A 27,535-nucleotide genomic window follows, 5' to 3' on the forward strand; every position below is an offset into this window, starting at 1 on the left:
ATCCGCTTTTGCAACGTTAGGAAACAGATACACGGGGCTGTACGGCCACGCGATTGTGAGCGCATACACTGCCACAGCCTTTGGATCTCTTGTTCTGGACACATACTGGGATGTCTGATGATTTTGGCGAGATGCCATTAGATCCACCTGTGGTTAACCCCACCGCTGGACCAACATCTGAAACACCTCTGGATTTAATGTCCATTCTCCTGGATGAAAATTCTGACGGCTGAGATAATCCACTTCCCAGTTGTCCACACCTGGAATGAACACTGCCGACAATATCACCTGGTGATGCTCGGCCCAATTCAGGATCCGAGCAAATTCTCGCATGGCCATGCGACTTTGAGTCCCTCGTTTGTTTATGTATGCGGCTGCCGTCGCGTTGTCTGACTGGACCTGGACAGTCTGAGACTGGAGCATGTGAACTGTCTGCGCGTTGTAAATCGCCCTGAGTTCCAGGACATTTATTGACAGTAATCTTTCTCGGTCTGACCACAGACCCTGAAACTGACAATTGAGGACCACTGCCTCCCAACCTCTGAGACTTGCGTTCGTGGTCAGAATTATCCAATCCCAGACAATTAATATTTTTCCTGCAGTGAGATTGTGTATGTGGAGACACCAGAGTAGTGATACTGTGGCCTTTGGAGACAACTGCACCAACTGATGTATTTGTAGATGCGAGCCTGACCACTGAGCAAGAAGATCTAGTTGAAAAGGACGTGAGTGAAATCTTCCGAACTGCAATGCTTCGAAAGACGCCACTATCTTTCCTAACAGTCGAATGCACAACTGCACTGAGACAGTCCGTGGTTTGAGTACTAACTGTACTACTGTAGATGGCGAATGCTTTGTGCTTTCTGTTCTGGAAGGTAAATTTGTTGATCCACCGTATCGAGAATCATTCCTAGGAATTGAAGTCTTTGACACGGAACCAGGCTTGACTTCTTGAGGTTGACAATCTAACCATGCTGAACTTGAACACTCTATGTCGGTAAGGCATGTTGAAGGAGTATTTGTTGAGACGGAGCTTTTATGAGAAGATCGTCTAAGTATGGAACTATTATCACTGCCAGAGATCTGAGATGAGCTGTTATCACAGACATCACTTTCGTGAACCCCCGCGGTGCTGACGAGAGACCAAACGGTAGTGCCTGAAATTGATAATGGTTTTGTTGTACTGCAAACTTTAAGTACACCTGATGCGGTGGCCAAATCAGAATGTGTAAGTACACATCCTTGAGATCCAGCGAAATCATGAATTCCTGTGGCTCTAAACCTGCAATCACTGACCGCAGGGATTCCATCTTGAATCTGTAGTAAGTCACATACTGATTGAGCCCCTTGAGGTTCAATATCAGTCGGACCGAGCAGTCTGGCTTTGGTACTACAAAGAGACTGGAATAATAACCTTGACCCTGTTGGTGAAGTGGAACCTGGATCAAAACTGCTGAATCTACGAGCGACTGAATCACGGTCTGCAGAACCGCCTTTTTGTCGTCCATCTGTGGATGTCTGAAACCACGCCAAGTGAAACATTTGATGGCGTGCTCACACCACTGAAGATCTGAGATGGGATGGAAGCCCGTCATGCCACTGGCTTGTCTGCATACTTTGTGCCCTAACAACGGTTACTGGTTTGTTGGAAACCACATCCTCTACCACAGGCCTGGCCAACCTGTGGCTCTCCAGCTGTTGTAAAACTACAAGTCCCATCATGCCTTGCCACAGTTTTGCTATTAGGGAATGCTAAAACTGTGGCAGGGCATGCTGGGATGTGTAGTTTCACTACATCTGGAGAGCCACAGGTTGGCCAGGCCTGCTCTACCATGTCCCCTGTATGGTCGTTTCTCTAGCATGGCCTCGAAAGGACTGAGGTCTAAAAGATTTAAATGCCGGTCCAATGTATGTCCATTTAGGAGCTGATCTAGGCAATGTCAGGAAACCAGACTTACGCCCAGTAGCCTGAGAAATACATTTGTCCAATTCAGGACCAAATAACATTTCACCAGTGTACTGCCCTGATGAGATTATCAATGGCTGGGCTATCAGTAACCTCACTATATGACTGCTGGGCCAATTCACCTGCTTCCTGTGCGTCCTGAGATATCAGGTCTGGCATTGAATCGTCAGAATGCAACATAGCTGAAACCGGTAAATTATAAGACAAATAATAACTATTTTTCAGAGCTGGGCTAGACTTGGACTTTTGCAACCCTTGCAAAGTCCTAGACATCTCTTGAGCCCATTCTGGTATCTGAGGTGATATTACCCTAGCCTCAGATCTAGTCGCCTCACGCTCCTTTCGCGCAGTGCCCAACTCTGATTGTGAGTCAGTCATCACACCTGCCATCATCGCCCGAGGCGGATCAGGGTAGAGGTTCGTATTGGTACCCGTATGTACCAGACACACTGTGCAAGTGGTAGTTCCATCAGGTAACACACTCTTACAGACATCGCAGACAAGCTTTTTTGATTCTGCATTAGCTTTACTCATTATGAAGACAGACAGACAGTATACAAATAAAGACAAGTCCCACGACTCAGTAAAAATCTATTTAAAGTGTGTATAGTCCAGAAGTGCTGTGCACCTGGTACACACTAAAAGCAAAGAAATATGCTGTGCTGAATTCCTACAAACACCCCTGCTCCCCCGGTGGCCGAGTGTTGTAGGACCGCAGCAAACTTCCTGCAAGAAGAAACAGAAAGTTGAGTTAAAATGGTGTCCTGCCATGTGCTTTCACCATATACAGGATTTTTATGTATAATCAAGCAGTTACACCAATCTCAGTTACAACAGCATACATACTTTGTAACAGAACCTTCCTATGCATATACTACATATTACAATATACATATATGTAATATATACATATGTAACAACCAGATACCAGGGACCATTATTATTATATAGTCATAATGAACCTCCCCAGATCCGTGGTGCTGCGAGGTATAATCTCCTATTCTGCCCCCGCTATCCTCTGCAGCGTCGCTGCCTGTAGCATGTAGCGTTTAAGGGTTGTTGAAGCAGTCCGCGGTAATGCTCCCCCATCTCCTACCATGACCAAAGGTAGCGGCCGGGAGCCGGAGAGCATAGGGAGCCGGGTAGTAGCGGCAGACGCCCAGCGGCGGCAGTGTAGCTGTCTGCAGCTGGGCTGATTAGCTGACAGCGGGAGGCTGTGCGACTGCGTGTTAAGGACTGAGCCCCGGCTGGACTGATTAGCGGGCAGCGGAATGCTTTGCGAGCGCCATTAACAATGCACACAGCGGGACCAGTAAATAACATCAATGGAGCGGTGGCAGTGTGAGCTGCCGTGACGTTCCAGTACCTGATCCCAGTGGAGGATATGACGGGTCTTCTCTTTACAAGCTCTGTCAAGCTCCTTCTGCAGCCCTAGGCTTTGCTGATTGTGGTCTATGGCGGTGCTCCTCTCCTGAGCACCGACAAGCCAATAGATGCAGCAGCAGCACCAACAATCCCGGACATTAGCTTCTTAATAAACTGGGAAGGGATTGAGTGTTAAATAAAAATTAAAAATAAAAACTAGTCAAAAATAGATGAAACTGTGGAGCATTTTCCACGTGTGTCTATCCCGACTGAGGCACAGAAAAACACTGAGGTACCTTGGGAGTATGGAGGGGGTGGAGAGTTACTAATTTAAATATTTAAAATGTGCCTATACCTGATAAAGCCCCGTGGATATCCCAAGAGTACTCCACTGACCCCTAGTGGATGAAAAAGAAACTAGGTCTAACAAATACATTATCTAAAGGGTAACAAATAACAACACAATTGCATATATTAACAATATTAAGGTTGATTTAAACACAATATGGGGTGAGCAGCAATGGACATGTTATGGAGAATGAACAAACAGATGAATTGAATGTATAGGGATATGGGGATAAAAAGTCCATATCTGACATGGGAAATTAGGCATAGTTATATTAATTGTTACAGACCTCATTTCCTCACAATGTACAGTATATGTAATTTATTTTTCTTAAAAGGATGGGCACTCAGCAGGCTTTTAGTTTTTAAGCTTTAATATCTCTGAATCAATTCATTGTTCTACAGCAATCATAAGGAGATGCTTGAGCTGATGTGACCCCTATCTTCTCCTTATCATCCTCAGGTACTCTGCAACTTTATCTTACTTCTGCAACATTCTCATTGCTGCAACTTTCATGCTTATTTGAATTCTGCTAGATAATCTGCAACTTTACTTATAATTAGTTATTCCTAGCCACTACTAAAGTAGGAAATCACTGTGTACTAGTGGAGGTGTATTGGTTTGTTGATGTTCACACCTAGTGCAATCCTCTTGCTGCTAAGTACAGTATGTTAGTGCAAAGTATGAGCATATGAAATTTTGGAGATATAAGAAGATTAACAGAAGAGAAACAGAAGGACAGCAGACGATCTTCCCAACCTCTACTAAAGAACTGCAACCCACAATCAACATGCTACAGTTAGTTAACTAATCTTCGCCTGCACCTGGACACTGAACTACGCCTACACAGCCTGGACACTGAATTACGTCTGCACAGACTGGACACTGAACTACCTGTCTGATTAAGTAACAGCCCTACTGCTCTCACACATTGCTCACACTCCTCATTTATACAATCTACAACCACTGTGTAACCATCTCAGCCTTTCCATTCCTTCCCTTATGTCTAAAAATCCTGTTTACACGGTCTTTGCTTTCAATACACCCCACGTTCTCCTTGTTCATTTGATATTACACCCACACCATTCTATTCCTCAGAACAATACTACTGTACTGGAATTATGGCTCCTCGATCCTGTCCCATACCAATCCTCACTGCCAGGTCTCACCCCCCAATTTCCAAATCACCCACATGCACTCAGAACTCAGTCAACCTTATCCCCATCTCCCGTCTCCTCCCTTCCTTTCTCCTGTGCACTCTGGAATGCTAGATCAATCTGCAACAGGCTGCCAACTATCCATGACCTCTTCATCTGCCACACTTTTAACCTTCTCGCCATCATTGAAACCTGGCTCTCCTCCAATGACACCACCTCCCCTGCTGCCCTCTACTTCCTCTACAGGATCCTCTTCAAACTCCTCACCCTCACATACAAGGCCATCTGTAATTCCACTGCTCCCTACATCTCCAACCTCCTCTCCCTTCATACTCCCTCCCGCCCCCTACGGTCGAACAATGACTGTCGCCTCTCCACCACCCTGGTCACTGCTTTCCATGCTTGAGTTCAAGACTATGCCCGTGCTGCACCCCTTCAGTAGAACGCACTCCCCCGCTCCATTAGACTCTCCCCAACCTTGCAAAGCTTCAAACGGGCACTAAAAACCCACCTATTCATCAAAGCATACCCTACCGATGCATAACCTAGTCCTGAGGCCGCTTCTCCATCCCCCTGCCTCATGACTTGAGAATCTCAGCTTTGCTTAAATACTGCCATCAGGCTACCTCCCACTTGCTTGCACCTCCTGTCATCTGTCTGTCGATCCTTCCCACTAGATTGTTAGCTCTTCAGAGCAGGGCCCTCTTTCCTCTTGTTATCTAAGTCCTCTTCTCGACACATTTGACTCGTAGCTTGCCCCTACTAAGCGACCATCTTTACCTGTTTTTTCTTCTGCTGGTAAAGGCTAATCTCCATCTATATCCACTAGCCCCTAGTAGTATGATGATTACTCCCTCACTACTTACGTCTTAGCTGTATTATGTCTTGAGAATTGTGGTGCACTTTGTTACCTGTACTCTATTTCTGTTATTTATTTACTGTAATGCTAAGTTTTGTCTCCCTGTACTGTCATTTGTACGGCACTGCAAAACACTTGTGGCGCCTTATAAACAAAATGTAATAATAATAATAATAACAGCGGCAATCAACATTTAGGTCCTAATGGACCTATGTCAAGATCAATATCCAAATGATTATACTTTACTTGGTACCTTTGTGGAGTGCCCCAGCAGCTGTATGGATTGATGGGAGTCCAGATATTTCTGAATTTTACAAACACACACAGAACACAAGCAAAAAAGGGGTATTCATTACGTACTAATTGGTACTACTCAGTACAACCAAGGTAGATAGAAACTCAGTGCTGTATCACCTGCCTCAGAAGAGGGGGATACAGGGAGACTTAATCCCCGCTTCCGTATTCGACCATGCCGCTAACAGATGGCTGAGAGGACACAGATGTACCAGTGAACACAGCCGGTCAGCGACTCTGACTGAATTGTATTATAAAAAGCATCTCAGACAGAAGTGGAAATATCAGTTCATGGCAGGAAACTGGTCGTGAACTGGGGGGGAGGGACAACCACTGCGGACATGAACACCAGGGATCAACCACTGCTGACATCAACCCCAGGGATCGCAGCCTCTACTGTTCCCCAAAACCTATGATCCCTGCTCCGGAGGTGGCAGCCGCGTCAGCTACAGTCCTGTAGTCTCCACCCGAGACAGTAAGGCTGTGTTAAATGCGTTTTAAACCACTAACCGGAAAAGACCCCTTACCTTCTCCCCGTTCTCCGGCCAAGGCCTGGGATCGTCAGTATGGACTTGCTAGCATATCCAGCTGTTGCCCCCCAAAACAGCAGTGTATTTGGAGGTGAGTTGTCGCTACCCGGCGAGAGTTGTTGGAGCGACTCTTTCTATTATGCATTTAAGATGCATAGAAAGATCACTCAAAAAAAAAAAAAATGACTATATGAAATAATAAAGCTTGTGGTGCAAAAAAATAAAAAATTAACAGCCCAACAGTTCACAGTGGTCCAGCTCCTGCTGCACCAAACAAAAAAATAAGAATTTACTCACCGGTAATTCTATTTCTCGTAGTCCGTAGTGGATGCTGGGAATTCCGTAAGGACCATGGGGGAATAGCGGGCTCCGCAGGAGACTGGGCACTCTAAGAAAGAATTAGGACTACTGGTGTGCACTGGCTCCTCCCTCTATGCCCCTCCTCCAGACCTCAGTTAGGGAAACTGTGCCCGGAAGAGCTGACACAATAAGGAAGAGATTTGGAATCCCGGGTAAGACTCATACCAGCCACACCAATCACACCGTACAACTCGTGATACTATATCCAGTTAACAGTATGAATAACAACTGAGCCTCATGAACAGATGGCTCATAACAATAACCCTTTAGTTAGGCAATAACTATATACAAGTATTGCAGACAATCCGCACTTGGGATGGGCGCCCAGCATCCACTACGGACTACGAGAAATAGAATTACCGGTGAGTAAATTCTTATTTTCTCTGACGTCCTAGTGGATGCTGGGAACTCCGTAAGGACCATGGGGATTATACCAAAGCTCACAAACGGGCGGGAGAGTGCGGATGACTCTGCAGCACCGAATGAGCAAACTCAAGGTCCTCCTCAGCCAGGGTATCAAACTTGTAGAATTTTGCAAATGTGTTTGAACCCGACCAGGTAGCAGCTCGGCAAAGTTGTAAAGCCGAGACCCCTCGGGCAGCCTCCCAAGAAGAGCCCACCTTCCTCGTGGAGTGGGCTTTTACTGATTTAGGATGCAGCAGTCCAGCCGCAGAATGTGCAAGTTGAATAGTGGAGCAGATCCAGCGAGCAATAGTCTGCTTAGAAGCAGGAGCACCCAACTTGTTGGGTGCATGCAGGATAAACAGCGAGTCAGTCTTTCTGACTCCAGCCGTCCTGGAAACATAGATTTTCAGGGCCCGGACCACGTCCAGCAACTTGGAAGCCTCCAAGTCCCGAGTAGCCGCAGGCACCACAATAGGTTGGTTCAAGTGAAACGCTGATACCACCTTAGGGAGGAATTGGGGACGCCTCCTCAATTCTGCTCTGTCCATATGGAAGATCAGATAGGGGCTTTTACAGGACAAAGCCGCCAATTCTGACACCCGCCTTGCCGAAGCCAAGGCCAAAAGCATGACCACTTTCCACGTGAGATATTTTAACTCCACGGTCTTAAGTGGCTCAAACCAATGTGATTTTAGGAAATCCAACACAACGTTGAGATCCCACGGTGCCACTGGGGGCACAAAAGGGGGCTGAATATGCAGCACTCCCTTAACAAACGTCTGAACTTCAGGCAGTGAAGCCAGTTCTTTTTGAAAGAAAATAGACAAGGCCGAAATCTGGACTTTAATGGATCCCAATTTTAGGCCCATAGTCACTCCTGACTGTAGGAAGTGCAGAAATCGACCCAGCTGAAATTCTTCTGTGGGGGCCTTCCTAGCCTCACACCAAGCAACATATTTTCGCCATATGCGGTGATAATGTTTTGCTGTCACATCTTTCCTAGCCTTTATTAGCGTAGGAATGACCTCAACCAGAATGCCCTTTTCCATCAGGATCCGGCGTTCAACCGCCATGCCGTCAAACGCAGCCGCGGTAAGTCTTGGAACAGACAGGGCCCCTGCAGTAGCAGGTCCAGTCTGAGAGGTAGAGGCCAAGGGTCCTCTGAGATCATTTCTTGAAGTTCCGAGTACCAAGTCCTTCTTGGCCAATCCGGAACAATGAGTATAGTTCTTACTCCTCTTTTTCTTATTATCCTCAGCACCTTTGGTATGAGAGGAAGAGGAGGGAACACATAGACCGACTGGTACACCCACGGTGTCACTAGAGCGTCCACAGCTATCGCCTGAGGGTCCCTTGACCTGGCGCAATATCTGTTTAGCTTTTTGTTTAGGCAGGACGCCATCATGTCCACCTGTGGCTTTTCCCAACGGTTTACAATCATTTGGAAGACTTCTGGATAAAGTCCCCACTCTCCTGGGTGGAGGTCGTGCCTGCTGAGGAAGTCTGCTTCCCAGTTGTCCACTCCCGGAATGAACACTGCTGACAGTGCTAACACGTGATTTTCCGCCCATCGGAGAATCCTTGTGGCTTCTGCCATCGCCATCCTGCTTCTTGTGCCGCCCTGACGGTTTACATGGGCGACCGCCGTGATGTTGTCTGACTGAATCAGCACCGGCTGGTTTTGAAGCAGGGGTCTTGCCTGACTTAGGGCATTGTAAATGGCCCTTAGTTCCAGGATATTTATGTGCAGGGAAGTTTCCTGACTCGACCATTGTCCTTGGAAGTTTCTTCCCTGTGTGACTGCCCCCCAACCTCGGAGGCTTGCATCCGTGGTCACCAGGACCCAGTCCTGTATGCCGAATCTGCGGCCCTCGAGAAGATGAGCACTCTGCAGCCACCACAGCAGACACACCCTGGCCCTCGGGGACAGGGTGATCAGCCGATGCATCTGAAGATGCGATCCGGACCACTTGTCTAGCAGATCCCACTGAAAGATCCTTGCATGGAACCTGCCGAATGGAATTGCTTCGTAAGAAGCTACCATCTTTCCCAGGACTCGCGTGCAGTGATGCACCGACACCTGTTTTGGTTTTAGGAGGTCTCTGACCAGAGATGACAACTCCTTGGCCTTCTCCTCCGGGAGAAACACCTTCTTCTGTTCTGTGTCCAGAATCATACCCAGGAACAGCAGACGCATCGTAGGAACCAGCTGCGACTTTGGAATATTCAGAATCCAGCCGTGCTGTTGTAGCACTTCCTGAGATAGTGCTACTCCGACCAACAACTGCTCCCTGGACCTCGCCTTTATAAGGAGATCGTCCAAGTACGGGATAACTATAACTCCCTTTTTTCGAAGGAGTATCATCATTTCGGCCATTACCTTGGTAAATACCCTCGGTGCCGTGGACAGACCAAACGGCAACGTCTGGAATTGGTAATGACAGTCCTGTACCACAAATCTGAGGTACTCCTGGTGAGGTGGGTAAATGGGGACATGCAGGTAAGCATCCTTGATGTCCAGTGATACCATGTAATCCCCTTCTTCCAGGCTTGCAATAACCGCCCTGAGCGATTCCATTTTGAACTTGAACCTTCTTATATAAGTGTTCAAGGATTTTAAATTTAAAATGGGTCTCACCGAACCGTCCGGTTTCGGTACCACAAACATTGTAGAATAGTAACCCCGTCCTTGTTGAAGGAGGGGAACTTTTATTATCACCTGCTGGAGGTATAGCTTGTGAATTGCCGCCAGCACTACCTCCCTGTCTGGAGAAGCAGCTGGCAAAGCCGATTTGAGGAAATGGCGAGGGGGAGATGTCTCGAATTCCAGCTTGTATCCCTGAGATACCACTTGTAGAACCCAGGGATCCACCTGTGAGCGAACCCACCGGTCGCTGAAGTTCCGGAGATGGGCCCCCACCGTACCTGGCTCCACCAGTGGAGCCCCAGCGTCATGCGGTGGATTTAGTGGAAGCAGGGGAGGATTTCTATTCTTGGGAACTGGCTGTATGGTGCAGCTTTTTCCCTCTACCCCTGCCTCTGGGCAGAAAGGACGCGCCTTTAACCCGCTTGCCTTTCTGGGGCCGAAAGGACTGTACCTGATAATACGGTGCTTTCTTTGGCTGTGAGGGAACCTGGGGTAAAAATGTCGACTTCCCAGCTGTCGCTGTGGAAACGAGGTCCGAGAGACCATCCCCAAACAATTCCTCACCCTTGTAAGGCAAAACCTCCATGTGCCTTTTAGAATCAGCATCACCTGTCCACTGCCGAGTCCATAATACTCTCCTGGCAGAAATGGACATTGCATTTATTCTAGATGCCAGCCGGCAAATATCCCTCTGTGCATCTCTCATGTATAAGACTACGTCTTTAATATGCTCTATGGTTAGCAATATAGTGTCCCTGTCAAGGGTATCAATGTTATCAGACAGGGAATCCGACCACGCAAGTGCAGCACTGCACATCCATGCTGAAGCAATAGCTGGTCTCAGTATAGTACCTGAGTGTGTATATACAGACTTCAGGATAGCCTCCTGCTTTCTATCCACAGGCTCCTTTAAGGCGGCCGTATCCTGAGACGGTAGTGCCACCTTTTTTGACAAGCGTGTGAGCGCTTTATCCACCCTAGGGGATGTTTCCCAACGTAGCCTGTCCTCTGGCGGGAAAGGGTACGCCATTAGTAATTTTTTAGAAATCACTCATTTTTTATCAGGAGAAGCCCACGCTTCTTCACACACTTCATTTAACTCATCTGAAGAGGGAAAAACCACTGGTTGCTTTTTCTCCCCAAACATAATACCCTTTTTTGTGGTACCTGGGTTAATGTCAGAAATGTGCAATACATTTTTCATTGCCGTAATCATGCAACGGGTGGCTCTATTGGAATGTACACTAGTCTCGTCGTCGTCGACACTGGAGTCAGTATCCGTGTCGACATCTGTGTCTGCCATCTGAGGTAGCGGGCGTTTTTGAGCCCCTGATGGCTTTTGAGACGCCTGGGCAGGCACTGGCTGAGAAGCCGGCTGTCCCACAGCTGTTATGTCATCGAACCTTTTATGTAAGGAGTTGACACTGTCGTGTAATACCTTCCACATATCCATCCACTCAGGTGTCGACCCTGCAGGGGGTGACATCACATTTATCGGCACCTGCTCCGCCTCCACATAAGCCTCCTCATCAAACATGTCGACACAGCCGTACCGACACACCGCACACACACAGGGAATGCTCTGACTGAGGGCAGGACCCCACAAAGTCCTTTGGGGAGACAGAGAGAGTATACCAGCACACACCACAGCGCTATATAAACAGGGATTTACACTACACAAAGTGATTTTCCCTATAGCAGCTATAATACACAGTTTTGCGCCTAAATTTAGTGCCCCCCCCCCTCTCTTTTTTACCCTATTGAGCCTGGAAACTGCAGGGGAGAGCCTGGGGAGCGTCCTTCCAGCGGAGCTGTGAGAGGAAATGGCGCCAGTGTGCTGAGGGAGATAGCCCCGCCCCTTTCTCGGCGGGCTTCCCCCGCTCTTATATTAATATAATGGCAGGGGATTTTTACACATATATAGTTTTTAGGCTATATTATGTGTGTTTTTGCCAGTTTAAGGTACTTTTATTGAAGCCCAGGACGCCCCCCCCCCCCCCCCTGCACCCATCAATGACCGGAGTATGTGGTGTGCATAGGGAGCAATGGCGCACAGCTGCAGTGCTGTGCGCTACCTTAATGAAGACCGGAGTCTTCAGCCGCCGATTTCCTGGATGTTCTTCTTGCTTCTGGCTCTGTCCGGGACCGGACGACCGAGGCTGGGCCTGTGTTCGCTTCTCTCCCCTAAGTCCCTCGCTGCAGTGAGTCTGTTGCCAGCAGATCTCACTGAAAATAAAAAACCTAATAAATACTTTCTTTACTAGAAGCTCAGGAGAGCCCCTAGTGTGCAACCAGCTCGAGCCGGGCACAGATTCTAACTGAGGTCTGGAGGAGGGGCATAGAGGGAGGAGCCAGTGCACACCAGTAGTCCTAATTCTTTCTTAGAGTGCCCAGTCTCCTGCGGAGCCCGCTATTCCCCATGGTCCTTACGGAGTTCCCAGCATCCACTAGGACGTCAGAGAAAACTGAATTTCCTGAGCTGGAAGGCGGTGATAAAAGGGCTGGCCCACTGTATCCTCTGAGTCTGAAAAGCTTTACCGTTTGGTGCCTGTTCTGCTGTCGCTACCTAATATCCTATGGACAACTGTGGACCCTGATAGAGAAATAATGTTTTACTGCAGTGCGTGCTCCAGCAACAGTGCCCTCTCCACTCCAGAGCAATGTAGCAGTGTCCCCCAAATTGGTTGAATGAGAAGTGTTTACAAGTTGTCATACCAGTAGCGAATTTGAGAGCATCTAGTGTGCTGAGTGTCTACATTTGCAGTACAGCTGAGTAGAAGCTATTCCTGTTTCCGTGCTTTCTGTGTGTCCTGCTACAGACTTAGGGCCTAATTCAGACATGATCGTAGCAGCAAAATTGTTCTCTAATGGGCAAAACCATGTGCAGTGCAGGTGGGGCAGATATAACATGTGCAGAGATATTTAGATTTGGGTGGGGTGTGTTCAAACTGAAATGTAAATTGCAGTGTAAAAATAAAGCAACCAGTATTTACTATGCACAGAAACAAAATAACCCACCCAAATGTAACTGTCTCTGCACACGTTATATCTGCCACCCCCCTGCAGTGCACTTGGTTTTGCCCATTACAGAACAATTTTGCTGCTGTGATCAGGTCTGAATTAGGCCTTTAAACAAGAAGTTTATGTTCAGAGGAATAAGAATCAATGCTTTATTTCAAATCCATTTAAATATGACATAGGGGTCTATTTACTAAGACACAGAGATAAAGTGGACAGATATACAGTATGAGTCAATCAGCTCCTAACTACCATGTTGCAGGCTGTGTTTGAAAAATGACAGGAGCTGATTGGTTGGTACTTTATCTCTCTCCAAGGCTTAGTACATAAACCCTTTAATCGTGGCACTTTCACATATATATTTGCGAGTAAATACTGTGCAGCGCTGATCCACAGTTCTTCTACAGATGTGTCTTCATACACTGTTAAGTCGCAGTAAACATCCTCTCTCAGTGCACCAGGTTGTGGTTGACTTGGCCACGCTGATCATTTTTCTCGCTCAAAATGTGCATCTTGTTCGCATAAAGAATAACAACTGCGGACAGCAAACCTGCTTTGCTAGATTGCACTGATCAATTTGATGTGTGACATTTGTATATCTGTGTGCGATGGAGTCTGAATCTATGAGCTGTATTCCAAAAAATATATCACACCCAATCACCTACCTGAAGTGATCCCCGTTATCACGCATATTGCGCCCATAGTAATCAGGTTTAACTGCGTAAAGGGTTAGGGCGCCTCGTTACCTCGGGGGTAGCGAGATGAAATGATGATACCACACCCATCAGCAGAAACAGAACGGGGGTGTAAGGGGGGCGAAAAGAATTGAATACAGCCCTATGTATGAAGTACTGGGATGCACCGGCCGAGGCTTTTTCTCACGCCACGTTCCGCTGTGCTTCATCTGCAACTTTGTACATATTTAAAACTAATTCCTGTGTGGTTAAAGTTGCAGCCCAGCATCTTTAGTACACTGTCAGTGGTGTTTTGCTGCATCAGAGATGCAAATAAGATGCAAAATTTGAAGAAAACTTCGGTATGCTAATCCTCTCGGAGTGCCTCAGTCGCACTGTATGGCTTATAGTCCCTAGATGTATGAGGACACATCTGTATGGTGGGATGGGGACAATAAATTATGGAGACACAATGAAACTGCATTCCAGGGTTTGATTAAACACTATATAACTCACTGAAGCATCATTACATCATAGTCTCAAATTATAGCACAAACTTACCGTGGTGGAGACTGTAGAATTTGATCCCTGACTTTTAAATTTTTAGCAGAGATTTCAACACGAGGACCCTAGAAAATGAACAAAATTTTTTTTTAGGAGGAAATGCAGTCATTCCAAGCATAGATGTGCTGCGGCAAAGCTGAGCTGCATATTTAGAAGCTCCCATTCATGCGAATGGGTCTCGTGCGCATCTAAGATGCACGTGCCCCACACACGCATAACAAGGCGTGATCGTGCTGAGATGTAGCCACGATGAGCTATAGGGCCTGAGTCGGACGCAGTGGCTAGGTCGGACACAGTGGTGTGATGTTTTTCAACTATGTATGCGGCAGGAATCGCATTGTGCATGTATTCAGATTTTGTTTGTACAGAGTTGCAGCACACATTTAGATGCATCTTAATAGAAATAAATGATGTGTTCCTGCATGCTGACTGGGAGGTAAGAGTGGGGTGGCTAAACAGATGCACAGTGATTTTACATCTTATGGGAGTGTCGCATGTGCTGTTGAAAGCAGTTGCACAGAGATGCTCATCTGCTCACATAGGAGACCCGATGGAGAAACTGTAACTAGCATAGGGCTGGCCAAAGTTTCGATGGTGCAAGATACACCAAGCAGTATTTCAATGGGCAACTCAGTCCTTGCACAGCTGTGGCTGCATCAGGCTCAAAATCAGCCTATAACCATGTATGCGCTTATAAAATCAGATATTTGCTTGTCATTACTCACTTGTTTCCTCATAATGTCCATCGCCTGCATAATGCACTTGGGGAGCAGTCCGTGACTGCGGGCTAGGATTGCAGCCTGCTCTAGAGACACACTTAAAGTGCTCCTATGTAAAGTGGAACATAAAATTATGTGAAAAACTGAACAATAAACTTCTCTAATTAATAACCCACAAGAGGTGAAATTTGTTTAACCTCAGTCATACTGCTATTTCAAGGGACCCACTGTTTACTAACAGCTCTGTTAAAAAAATAACTAGTAGTAAAAATCTTTTCCTCAGCAACAACTAAAATCAGTGGTTTCTTCCACTAGTATAACAGTGGGGCAGATGTATGAACATGGAGAAGGCATTGGGAAGTGATAAAGCAGTGATAAGTGCAAGGTGATAAACGCACCAGCCAATCAGCTGTTAACTGTTAATTTACATATTGGAGCTGATTGGCTGGTGCGTTTATCACCTTGCACTTGTCACTTCCTTATGCCTTCTCCAGGTTAATACATCTGCCCCAGTAGGTGGTATGGTTTCAGAATTAGACACAGCAATTATCATACACTGCAGAACTGCATGCTAGAAGAAGGAAGGGCACAATTGAGAACCGGAGGAGAAATACAATTGCTTGTAATGGTAACATTTACCTTTGCATCCCAGTGCCACACATGACAATCTGGCATGCCCCCAAACGATAACAGAGCTCAGAAGATATGGATAAAAGACCAGCCCCCAATATATTGTTTTTACAATATTCTGATTGATGCTGTTTTGGGGAGATGAATGATTTCATCAGCCGGCAGAGTTCATCCATAGCATTTATAGGACGAATCAGCTGTGGAAACATAAGGTTGGATTAATCCATAATCATGATTGACAGCCATAGAGAACATGAAACCAGAAGAGCAGACACTTCATATATCTTCTTAGTAATAAGCGTGTGGGTCATACAAGTCAGTTTTTTAAATTGATTTCAACACCCCTCACACAGCTAAAATGGCATACACAGACACGGATAGGGGCCGCAGAGCTGGCTACAACAGTCTGAGTAATTCTGACACTTACCTGGTCTATTTTTATAGCTGTGGTGTTGGAATCTGTAGACTTTTCAAGGTAAAAGGCCCTGATATAAATAAAAAAAGAACACAGGCTATAAATGCCAGCTTACTTGGCAGGAGTCACCAAACATTGGATTTGGATTGTGATCAGTGGGAATGATTTATCAACAGAAACTGTATTTGTAGTAAAGTAGGCTGTTAGATTATGTGTGTTGCAGGAGGTAACTTGTTGCTGTGTGTGGATAGCAAGGTAGTAAAATTATGCTCTGGTGATGGGACTAGTCACTAACAGGACGTACAAAATTATTTAGTGGCAATTATGCAAATTAACATGTACCAAAATAGTGAAACAGTTTCCACAACTTATCAAAAAGTGTTGCAAGTAGTATCCACATGATAGGTTGACAGTTAAAGGTCGACAGTCAAAAGGTTGACATCAAATGGTTGACATGCATATGAACGACATAGTCAAAAGGTCTACACGACAATGGTAGACACATCATGTGGTCGACATGAATTTTAAATTATTTTTCTTTTTTTCAACTTTTTGCTACTTTACAATCCACGTGGACTACGATTGGGAACAGTAACTTGTGCTGAGAGCAGCGGTTGCGAAGCGAGGCACCTTGCCCAAAGCTTGGCGAGTAAAGTGAGGCATGCAAGGAGACGTGGTACACTAATTGGGGTTCCACGTGCTGGAAGAGAAAATTTTACACAAAAAAACATGAAAAACTCATGTTGACCATTCATGCGTCAATCATTTCTGTTTCGACCTTTTGACCCAGTCGACCTTATGACTGTCGACCTATTATACCATAACCTTGCAAGAGATAGATGTAAGGTAGATAAAAAGGTAGTACAATATTTCTATAAACAACGATGATAAATAGAAGAGGTTATTATTATCCTTTAGTTATTTGACACAACAAGGATTTTGCAACATTTTACATGAGCAGAAACAATGCAAACAGCATAAAAACAAATGTAAAAGTCTTACAGTACACAAAACATTGCAAAACATGGGATACAAGCTTCACATTGTTTGCATATGCAGCCATAATTGTCCACAGACATAGTGCTGGCTGTTGAACCCAAAGGTTTGGTGTCGTGTCATTGTGGCCATTGGGTATGAGATGATGGTATAATTGAGGGAAGGAAAAAGCACATAAGGAAAGACAGTTTACAATCTAAATGGGAGGGGAGACCGACAGTTGACACAGAGGTGAGAGACAGTGGGCGAAGAGTAAATAACAATGGGTAGGATGAAAGCAGGAAGGTTTTAATAAAGAAGTGGGGTTTGAGAGCCCGTTTGAAGATTTGGTAAGAGGTAGAGAGTCTGATAGCGGAGGGAGAAAGTTCCACTGGTGAAATCTTGGAGGCCGGAGTGGGGGTGAAATTCAGTTGGAAAGAGAGGTGGCAGTCATTGGCTGAATGAAGTGGGTGTGAGGGTGTGTTTAAAAAAGCGCTGAGACATCCAGGAGGAAACATCAGAGAGACAGCTGGAAACACAAGTAAGGAGAGAGGAGGAGAGAGGAAGATCTGAGTATCCTCAGCCTACAGATGATATTGGAAGCCAAAAGGGCCTAAAGAAGGAGTGTGGAGGGAGAAGAGTTCGGAGATATAGGAAGGAGAGGGTTGTGTGTGATATTTATAGGAGAATGCGAGGAGTCTAAATTAATTCTGAAGGGAAAGGCAATCCAGTGTAGGGCCTGGTAGGGAGGGGAGACAGAAGCATTTCATTTGGAGAGGAAGACGAGCCAAGCCGTAGCACTGAGGACAGATAGGAGACAAGAGAGGTGGGAGTCATGGAGGTGAGATACGAGGAGGCTACAGGAGTCCAGTCTAGAAATGACCAGTTCTAGGATTAGGGTTTTGTTGCCTCTGGGGTGAGAATGGCTAGGATGCTAGAGATATTAAAAAGTGGAAGTGGCAAGACTGAGAAAGGGACTGAATGTTGAGTTTAATTAAGAAGAAGCAGTCAAGGATAACTACAAACAGCAGACTTGCAGGATAGAAGAGATGGTGAGGTTGTTGATGGATAGTGAGGTGACACATGAGGTTTGGAATATGATTAGCTTAGTTTTAGACATGCAAGTTTAAAAAAGTGCTGAGACATCCAGGAGGAAACAGCAGAGAGACAGCTGGAAACACAAGTAAGGAGACGGGAGGAGATAGGTAGATCTATCATCAGCCTACAGATGATATTGGAGGCCAAAAGAGCCTAAGGAAAGAGTATTAAGAGGGAATAGAAGGGGACCAAGAACCAAACCTTAGGGGACACCAACTTGTAGTGGAAGAAGGGGAGAAGTGGAGTCAGCCTCTACAGCACACCCCTCCTTCTATTACCACTCTCCTCTGCACAGCCCTACCTCTATAGTCATCCTCTCCAGCACTCCAGAGAAGGGATGTGCCAGAGCATAGCCCTTTCCTGCACACAGTCCCAACCATCGCCATGTCATGCACATCCACCTCTCTTCCACTTCAAACTCCTCTCTACAGCAACCCTTTCTTCACACTTCCCCTCTACTACTGTCTTCTTCTGCATTTCAACTTCTCTACCAATGCCCTCTCCTGCAAACAAGTCCCCTACCACTGCCTTCGCCTACACATCAATCTCTCTACTGCTGCATTCTTCTGCCTACACCCCTCTACCACCGCCCTCTTTTGCATATCAAATTTCTAAATCTGTCCACTCCAGCACATCCCCTCTCTAAAACTTCCCCTGAACACTTTTTTATTTAATTATTCCACCCACCCTCTCTAGCACTCAACCTTCTCTACCACACCCTACCGTGTGCACCACCTTTTTTATCACAATACTCTTCTATATTTCCATTGTTCTACTTACAATCGCTCCTGTACATTCTCTCCTGACCACCTCTTTCTCTAATACTGTAATTTCCTGTGAGCTCCGCACAACTTACTACTGCCTTCTACTAAACACCACCTTCTCTGTTATTGCAATCCCAGTTTATTCCAACACCCCTTCCTGCATCCTTCTGAGTCTTGAAAAGCTACCACCTTACCTTCCTGCACACCCACTACCTATAACTGTTCCCTTTTACATCCCCCCTATCATCTCCCACTCCTACACTTATCCCAATCATTACCCTCTAATTGACACACCAGATCTGTTACTAGAATCTTGTACCGGAGTTTGCGGTAGTAATTCTGTACTTTCTCCAGAGAAATCTGGTTAATCTGTTGTTGGATCTCCTCCATTGTCACATTCGTTCCAGGGTGACACTGACCTTCTAGACTCTGAATAGCTGCAATTACAAAATACATTTTTATTTTCACAAACATTTCTTAACTGAATATTTATTAACCTAAATGAAAAATGTATGGTATGATATAAATGTTATACATTTTTATATTAATCTGAGGCATTTTGCATAGACAATAATCTACTAATGGTCTCAATGTCTACACAAAAGCTAATATACAACATAAAACTGTACTACACACCCTACTTAGACACATAACTTTATTTTCCTTCACTCAGTTTATGTAATTACAAAAATAAGTCAGCGCGCACCAAAAAAAAAGTGTCTGAGAAAATAGGATTTTGGTACTTACCAGGTAAATCCTTTTCTTTGAATCCATAGGGGGCACTGGAGTACTCTTGGGATATGGACGGCGTAGCAGAACAAAGGCACTGAATATTTAAATTTAGAACTCTCCACCCCTCCATATCCCAGAGTACCTCAGTGTACGAACCCAGTGTTTTTACTGAGCGAACTGCTATAGAGAGGTTGACAATGGAGAATTCCTATAACATACCGGACAACAACAAAGTTGACCCATAAAGTTAATGTCAACTAAACAGTTGACAGCATAACCGATAGACCTTGATAGTTTGAACCAAAAAGGTGAAAATGTGTTACCATAAGCTCCTTTGAGCGTAATACAAACAAGGTAAAACCTGTTACCCTAAGCTCCTCTGAGCTTAAACAACCCAGGTAAACTGCTCTGGGTGGGCGTCCAGTGCCCCCTATGGATTCAAAGAAAAGGATTTACCTGGTAAGTACCAAAATCCTATTTTCTTCTTCATCCACTAGGGGTCACTGGAGTACTCTTGGGACGTACCAAAGCTTCCCTCGTGGGCGGGAGAGCTGTTTGACACTTGTAACAGTAGGCAGCCAAAGCTAGATGCTGATGCCGCAACCATTCATAACGTGTAAACGTGCACAAACGTGGTGCACTGAAGGCTATGTAGCCGCGTAGTAGACGCTCCACGACCCGCTGGGGCTGACATTCCCACAGAACCTGTGGGATGAGCTGTTACTTACGTAGGCGACTGTAACTTAGCCTTAAAAGTAAGCCTGACTTGTAGTCATTGTTATCCAACTGGATAATGTCTGCTGAGAAAACTGGCTAACCCCAGTTGGCAGCATCATAGAGAACAAACAACGTATCCGTATTACGTACTGTAGACGGTCGGGACATATAGACGCGTAATGCGTGTACCACATTCAGAATTCTAGAATGTGCTGTCAACACAGGAACCACTATTGGTATACTGATTGCTTTGTCATGAGAAAACGTAAATACGGTGGCTTGGAATACAAGGCACCCAAATATGAAAACAAAACCCTTGCCGAAGCTAAGGCTAGAAGAAAAATGTTGTCCCAAGTGAGAAACTTAATCCCCATTTGTTGTAAGGGTTCAAAATATGAAAACTGTAAGAAATGTGAACCCAACCTCAAGTCGCCTGGCGCTGTAGGTGGGATAAATGGAGGCTGCACTTTGATGACACCTTGTATAAAGGTGTGTACCGACGCAATAGAGTCAAACGTCTTTGAAAATAAGTTGACCACACAGATACCTGCACCCTCAGTGCAGATAAACGCAGTTCTCCATCCCACCCTGTTTGTAAAATAACAGAATACGGGTAACTTGAAAGATGATGTCGGAAACTTCCGAGCTTTACCACCTATATATGCACACCAAATTTGTAATAATGAATTTGTAATAATGAGCTGCCTTAAGCAGCTTACTAGCTCGTAACATGATAAGTATAACCGATACTGTAATGACCTATTTCTTTTCTTAAGAGGGCGGTCTGAACCCCCCACCCAGTCAACCGCAGCCGCGATATATAGGTAATAGGTACTTAGGTAACTAGGGGTAAAAGAACGTTCCCTGTTGTAACAGGTTGGACGTATTATGAGCGGACCAAGATCGTGTGCCAGTATTCCTTGGAGATTCGAGAAGCAAGCTCTCCGAAACCCATGAGATATCACTAGTATGACTGTGACGAACTGTCTTATGATCCGTTTTCGTAACGGAGAGAGCAGCGGAAAATGGTGGAGCCAGATACACGATGCTGTATGACCACACGAATGTGAGAGACTCCACCGCCACTGCCCTTGTGATCTGTCGTTCTGTACACATACTGAGCGTTTGTAATTGTGGCGAGATGCCATCATGTATACCTAAGGGTAACTCCTTTTGTGTACTCACATATGAAACACCTCTGGATTTACTGTCCAGTTTTCAGGATATAAATCCTGACGGGCGAGATCATCTGTCTAACAGATGTCCACTCGCGGAATGAACCCCGTTGACATCCTCCCATAATGGTGTTGTGGGCAATAGAGGATTCGAGTTACCTGCTGCATTGCCATGCGGCTACTTGGTTCTTGTGTATGCAACTCCCGTTGCGTTGTCTGACCGCACTTGGTCAGACTGAAAGCTAAGCATGTAGTGCATTGAAAATTGCACGGAGTTCCAGGACATTTATCGACAGCAATCTGTCGTGATCCGTTTTAGAACTCTGTCGCTGATCTTTTTTAACTACAACTCCTGAACCTCTGAGACTCTTGTCCAGAGTATATACACCCTCGCCCCTCTGTGGGAAACGCGAGTGAAGGCCGGCGAACTAAAGCGCTTTGAAAACACATCATTATTGTTAACAGGCGAATACACCAATGTACCGCTAGTGTGCGTGGCTTTTACACCAATTACTAGATGTACATTTGTTCTTGCTGGTGTAGTAGGTAAATGTCTTTGATTTACCGTATTTATAATCTTACCTAGGAATTGACGTCGTTTAGACGGAATTAGATGCGATTGTTTTTAAAACTTGACCTGCCACCGCAGTATACATTAGTAGCGCAAGTTAGAGGAACTCTGTTGAGACAGAGTCCTTATGAGCAGATCGTCTAAGTATGGACGATTGTCACTGGCAGGACTCTGAGATGAGCTATCATCACCAACATCACTTTGGTAAATACCCGAGGCGTTGACACGATGCCAAATGGTAGTGAAATGGTTAATGGTTGTGGCGTTTTGCAAACGCTAGAACCTGTGATGACCAAACCGGAATGGGTAAATACGCATTGTGAAGATCAAGTGCAATTATGCAATTTTGTGGCTCCAATATGCAAATAGTAACCGCAGAAAATCCATTTTCAAACTGCATTAAGTGACTTGCTGATTGAGACTGCGACGGAGCTGTCTGGTTTTGTTACCCCAAACAGAGGGGAATAAATAACCCTGACTCTGTTGGTGTACTACTGCCTGGATATAAAAACAGCTGAAAACCAGCAGAGACTAAATGGCAACCTGCCAAACCGTTCGACAGAGGCAGTCTTGTCCTTTAATCTGTAAATATCTGAGACATCCATGAGTTGATGTCTGGAAACCCCGCAAATGTAACGTGTAAAGACGCGCTTCCAGAATTGGAACATGGAGATGCCTAAGAGGTCATCAAGCCACTGGCTTGCTGACTGTAGCGTCGTGTCGTTACAAGGCGTGACTGTTTTGTCTTTGAAAAAACTGAAGTCTAAAGAGATTAAACGCCGGCACCAGTATTTCCGTTTTGATACTGGCTGCGGTAATGGCTGAATATCAAATTTAGGACCAACAAGTTCTGGCCTTGTCGCACTTAAACTAGCGACGATGAAAGTAACCGGCGTTAGCAGAAGCTTTACAGATATACTCTGCAGCTTCTTTTTCATTGTTTCCATACATAGAGTCTAGTGACCCAAATGTATTCTGGGTTTTTATAATGTTTTACACAGACGCATTTACCAATGGCGGATCGCGTCATTTTGGAAACGATAAAATAGTGGTTAGAGTCTACTCAGTCTCTGTAAAAATGGAGACATTGACTCACTGGGATTTAGCAATGTATGGTTGTCAAAAACCCCGCCCTATCTGAGTGCTGGTCTAATGTACCCTTCTCACTGGTAGTTATCGGTGTGAGATTTGACATAGAATTGTGCATTAAATTATAAGACCAGTCAACAACTGTCTTTTGTTAGAGCTGGCGGAGTAACTTCTGAGACTCCGATGTTACCGCTCTTGTAATTTGAATTGCCAATGCTTAACATAGGATTTTTAAAAATTATTTGTAGTCTGCGCTAGAGCCTTACTCGCTATGCAGACAGACCCCACAATAGGCAACGGACAGACACTTGCACAACTTATTGTTATGTGTCATATATATATTTTATTGCTGAACAGCATATTTATATGAAACTCATGGTTGTTTCTCTCTACGGAAATCTATAGTAAAAGCGAAAGATTTATTTGATGTGAAGAGAAACTAGAGTATTCTTTATGTGAAAAACAGTTCACATGGGCATGTGAAACCCGAACCAAATTCCCACTAACACCCCTGCGCCTCTGGTGGCTTAGAGATGTAGGGCAGGAATGTTCCAGAATTACACCCTGGAAAACAACAGGAAGCATGGTTAAAATGGCCCCTTTGCCATGCTGACCGTGATAATCACAGAACAAGTGACAAATGTTTCCGTGTTAATCTAGCCTATTATACAGTATAATCACAGGCTGGGTACAACACATGCTCTATTAATAAATATATATATATATATATATATATATATATATATAGGCTCAATAGCCTATGATAATTACAGACATTAATATATTTATACAGCATTTACATAAGCTGAATAGCCTATTATACAGTGATAATCACAGACTTAATATAGGCTCAATAGCCTATTATACAGTGATAACCACCAACATTAATATATAGGCTGAATAACCTATTATACAGTGATAATAACAGCCATTAATATAGGCTCAATAGCCTATTATACTGTGAAACTCACAGACAGTAATATATGCTCAATAGCCTATTACTCCCAGGACAGGTAACAATACATTATAAATACCTGTCACCTATATATAGCTGCCTATACACTGTGCTGCTGTATATTTAATCCGCCAGAATTCCACCGTGCCTTGTAACGCTGTGTCCTGCGGGAAGCCTGCAGCCTCATAGCGCTGGCACATGTGGGTGGATGGCTGCTGGGCGGCCGGACAGAGCGGCGGTCCCCGTCTCTGTACTGAGACTGAGGGAGCGTCTGCGGCCGTATGGCGCTGGCGGCCGGACGGAGCTGGGCGGCCGGACGGAGCGCTGGGACGGGCGGCCTGCAGACATAGCGGCTGGGGCTTGCGGGCGGAAGAGCGGAAGCAGGTATTAACCCAAACATAGCGGGGCAGCAGCCTGCGCTGACCGCCCCGTTCCCCAGCCTACCTTGTCTCCTGATCATGGCTGCGACGGGCTTCTTATGTGTAAGCTCGTCCAGCTGTTGTAAATTATGGCTGTGACGGGCTTCTTCTGTAAGCTCCGTCCAGCTCTGTAGTCCTGGCTGCGACGGGCTTCTTATGTGTAAGCTCGTCCAGCTGTCTTGTAAATCATGGCTGTGACGGGCTTCTTCTGTAAGCTCCGTCCAGCTCTGTAGTCCTGGCTGCGACGGAGCTTCTTTGTGTAAGCTCCGTCCAGTCCTCTATAGTCATCTGGAGTAGATCATGGCTGCGACGGGGCTTCTTCCTGTAAGCTCCGTCCAGCTCAGGCAGCAGTTCATGGCTGTGACGGGGCTTCTATCTGCAAGCTCCGTTTACAGCAGGTAGTGAACTGCGTGTGGCTGTGAGGGTGCTCTTTGTGAGGACCGACACGCCATGCGCTGCCCGTGCAGCGGCACTGTCCCGGACCCATGTTTTTCTTGAAACTGGGAAGGGATGTGCTATTAAAAAAAAAAAAAAAATAAAAATGAAAAATTAATAAAAATCTTCCAACAAGTGTGGGAATCCCACAAGCCGATGTTAGTGCTTTGAGCACAGAAAAAACACTGGGTTCGTACACTGAGGTACTCTGGGATATGGAGGGGTGGAGAGTTCTAAATTTAAATATTCAGTGCCTTTGTTCTGCTACGCCGTCCATATCCCAAGAGTACTCCAGTGACCCCTAGTGGATGAAGAAGAAAGGGCATGGCCACACAATAATACCCCCAATTTAAATGAAGCCACACAGTAGTGCAACCTTATTTACCTTACAGCACACAGTTACCCCTTATTCACTTTATACCACACAGTATTATCACTTATTCACGTTAAGTCACACACTAGTACCACTTATTCATGTTATGTCACATAGTAGTGGCACTTATTCACATTATGCCACACAGTAGTAACCCTTATAGACATTGTGCCGAACTGTGGTAGTGCCCCTTATAACACAATTGCCAGACAATAGTGCCCATTATTCACATTACGTAAAACAGTAGTGCCTCTTATTCATGTTACACCACACAGTAGAGCGCATATTCAAGATATGCACCCACAGTAGTAGTGCCCCCTTATAGCACATTATGCTATACAGTAGTGCCCCTTATACACATTATGCCACAGGGAATCCTACGCTCTGTATTAGGAATACATTTGAAACTGCTGTAAAACACTAGTCCTTCTGCTTGTTGAGGCATAGGCAATCTGTTGCTCTGCAACTGCCGTGGTTTTCATTCAAGAATGCATAAAGCTTGCTCTGCCTTTCTGTACTGCTGCCATGGGACAGGAAAACACAGATAACCTTAATCTGTAGGCTGGAGCCTCCTGTTTTATTTTCTTCTGTTTCACTATTTCAGCTTATCTCTCCCTCCACCTCTGCTCTTCCAATAGATTTCTAGATTTTAACACCAGTTTACTTCAAAATTATTTTGTCTTTCTTCCATTTTCTCATCCCTCTTTTTAATTCTCTTTACCTCCAATATCATCGTATGTGTCTTCTTGATCATTTTCTGATTATCCCCTTACTTTATCTATTATCTCACTGTTCTTTATTTTGATACTCCTTTCTTTCTATTATCCCTGTTCTCCTGACTTTCAGAGGGGGTCATTCCTAGTTGATCGCTAGCTGCCATTGGGGGTAATTCTGAGTTGATCGCAGCAGGAAATTTGTTAGCAGTTGGGCACTGCAGGGGAGGCATGTGCACTGCAGGTGAGGCAGATATAACATGTGCAGAGAGAGTTAGATTTGGGTGAGGTGTGTTCAATCTGCAATCTAAATTGCAGTGTAAAAAGAAAGCAGACAGTATTTACCCTGCACAGAAACAAAATAACCCACCCAAATCTAACTCTCTCTGCAAATATATCTGTCCCCCCTGCAGTGCACATGGTTTTGCCCAGCTGCTAACAAAGCTCCTGCTGCGATCAACTCAGAATTACCCCCATTGTTCGCAGCGCAGCGATCAGGCTAAAGATCAGCATTTCTACACATGCATATGCACCGCAATGCGCACACGTGACGTACTAAGGCATTTGTTGTTTTGCACAGGTTCTAGCGAAGTTTTCAGTCGCACTGACGGCCGCAAGAAGATTGACAGTAAGGGGGTGTTTCTGGGTGTCAACTGACCGTTTTCAGGGAGTGTTTGCAAAAATGCAGGCGTGTCTGAAAAAAAACGCAGGCGTGGCTGGGCGTTCGCTGGGCGGGTGTATGACATCAAATCCAGACACGAATAGGCTGAAGAGATCGCAAGCGCTGAGTAGGTCCAGAGCTACTCAGAAACTGCACAAACTGTTTTTGCTGAGCTCGGCTGCACATGCGTTCGCACTTCTGCTAAGCAAAATTACACTCCCCAGTAGGCGGTGGCATAGCGTTTACACGGCTGCTAAAACTAGCTAGCAAGCGATCAACTCGGAATGACCCCCAATTTAAGCTTCATACTTTCTCTCCCCTACTGTCTACTCTTCCACATCTACTATGGTTTCCCATTCCTTACTTCTTTTCTACCCTTACCTATCCTCTTTTTCGATCTCTATTCCTTCTCCTTGAAAATAAATCTGCCCTGCCGTGCCCGGCACCCAGTGGATACTTGATTGGCCGCGGCACTGTGGTGGAAGAGATGTCATGTCGTGGCTCCCTACTCACTGTGTGGGAGCCAAAAAGTGTAGCGAAGGAGATTGGAGCAAAAGAGCCAGGTGGACCACTGGTAACAACACTGCAGTGCGCACCCAACCCAATGGGAGATCACATCGGCCAGATCCACACCCATGGCATTTTGCGCTATTTATGGCGTCACCAGCTGCACCGCCCTGGTTATGGCCCTGAGTAGTACCATCTATTTGTAGTACTGTCGAAGCTTTTTATGTTTATTTCAGCCTTATATTAATTCCACCCAGTCATGGATTTTGGATGATTTTCAACAGATTTGGGTAAAGTGTGAAAACCAGATCAAATACAGTACTGTGCAAAGAGTCAGAAAGATTTGAGCAAGCCTACATCCACAGAAGATGTCTTTAGTTTCCCAAGATGTATGGAACAACC

General features: G+C 45.4%; 1 protein-coding gene and 1 pseudogene across 3 annotated transcripts in view; both read right to left on the reverse strand.

Moving 5' to 3' along the window:
- PREX1 (phosphatidylinositol-3,4,5-trisphosphate dependent Rac exchange factor 1) overlaps nt 1–27,535 on the reverse strand; it is a 454,902-nt gene that overhangs the window by 11,683 nt on the left and 415,684 nt on the right. For all 3 annotated transcript variants that reach the window (XM_063958866.1, XM_063958867.1, XM_063958868.1), the window contains 5 exons: nt 19,106–19,223; nt 15,962–16,019; nt 15,544–15,731; nt 14,911–15,013; nt 14,183–14,250 (listed from right to left, as the gene is read on the reverse strand). In XM_063958866.1, coding sequence (XP_063814936.1) covers nt 14,183–14,250; nt 14,911–15,013; nt 15,544–15,731; nt 15,962–16,019; nt 19,106–19,223 — 535 coding nt within the window. The remainder of the gene's footprint in view (nt 1–14,182; nt 14,251–14,910; nt 15,014–15,543; nt 15,732–15,961; nt 16,020–19,105; nt 19,224–27,535) is intronic.
- On the reverse strand, nt 23,417–23,518 carry LOC134899932 (U5 spliceosomal RNA; annotated as a pseudogene).

This window comes from Pseudophryne corroboree, chromosome 3 (assembly GCF_028390025.1).
Source record: "Pseudophryne corroboree isolate aPseCor3 chromosome 3, aPseCor3.hap2, whole genome shotgun sequence".
NCBI classification, from domain to species: Eukaryota; Metazoa; Chordata; class Amphibia; order Anura; family Myobatrachidae; genus Pseudophryne; species Pseudophryne corroboree.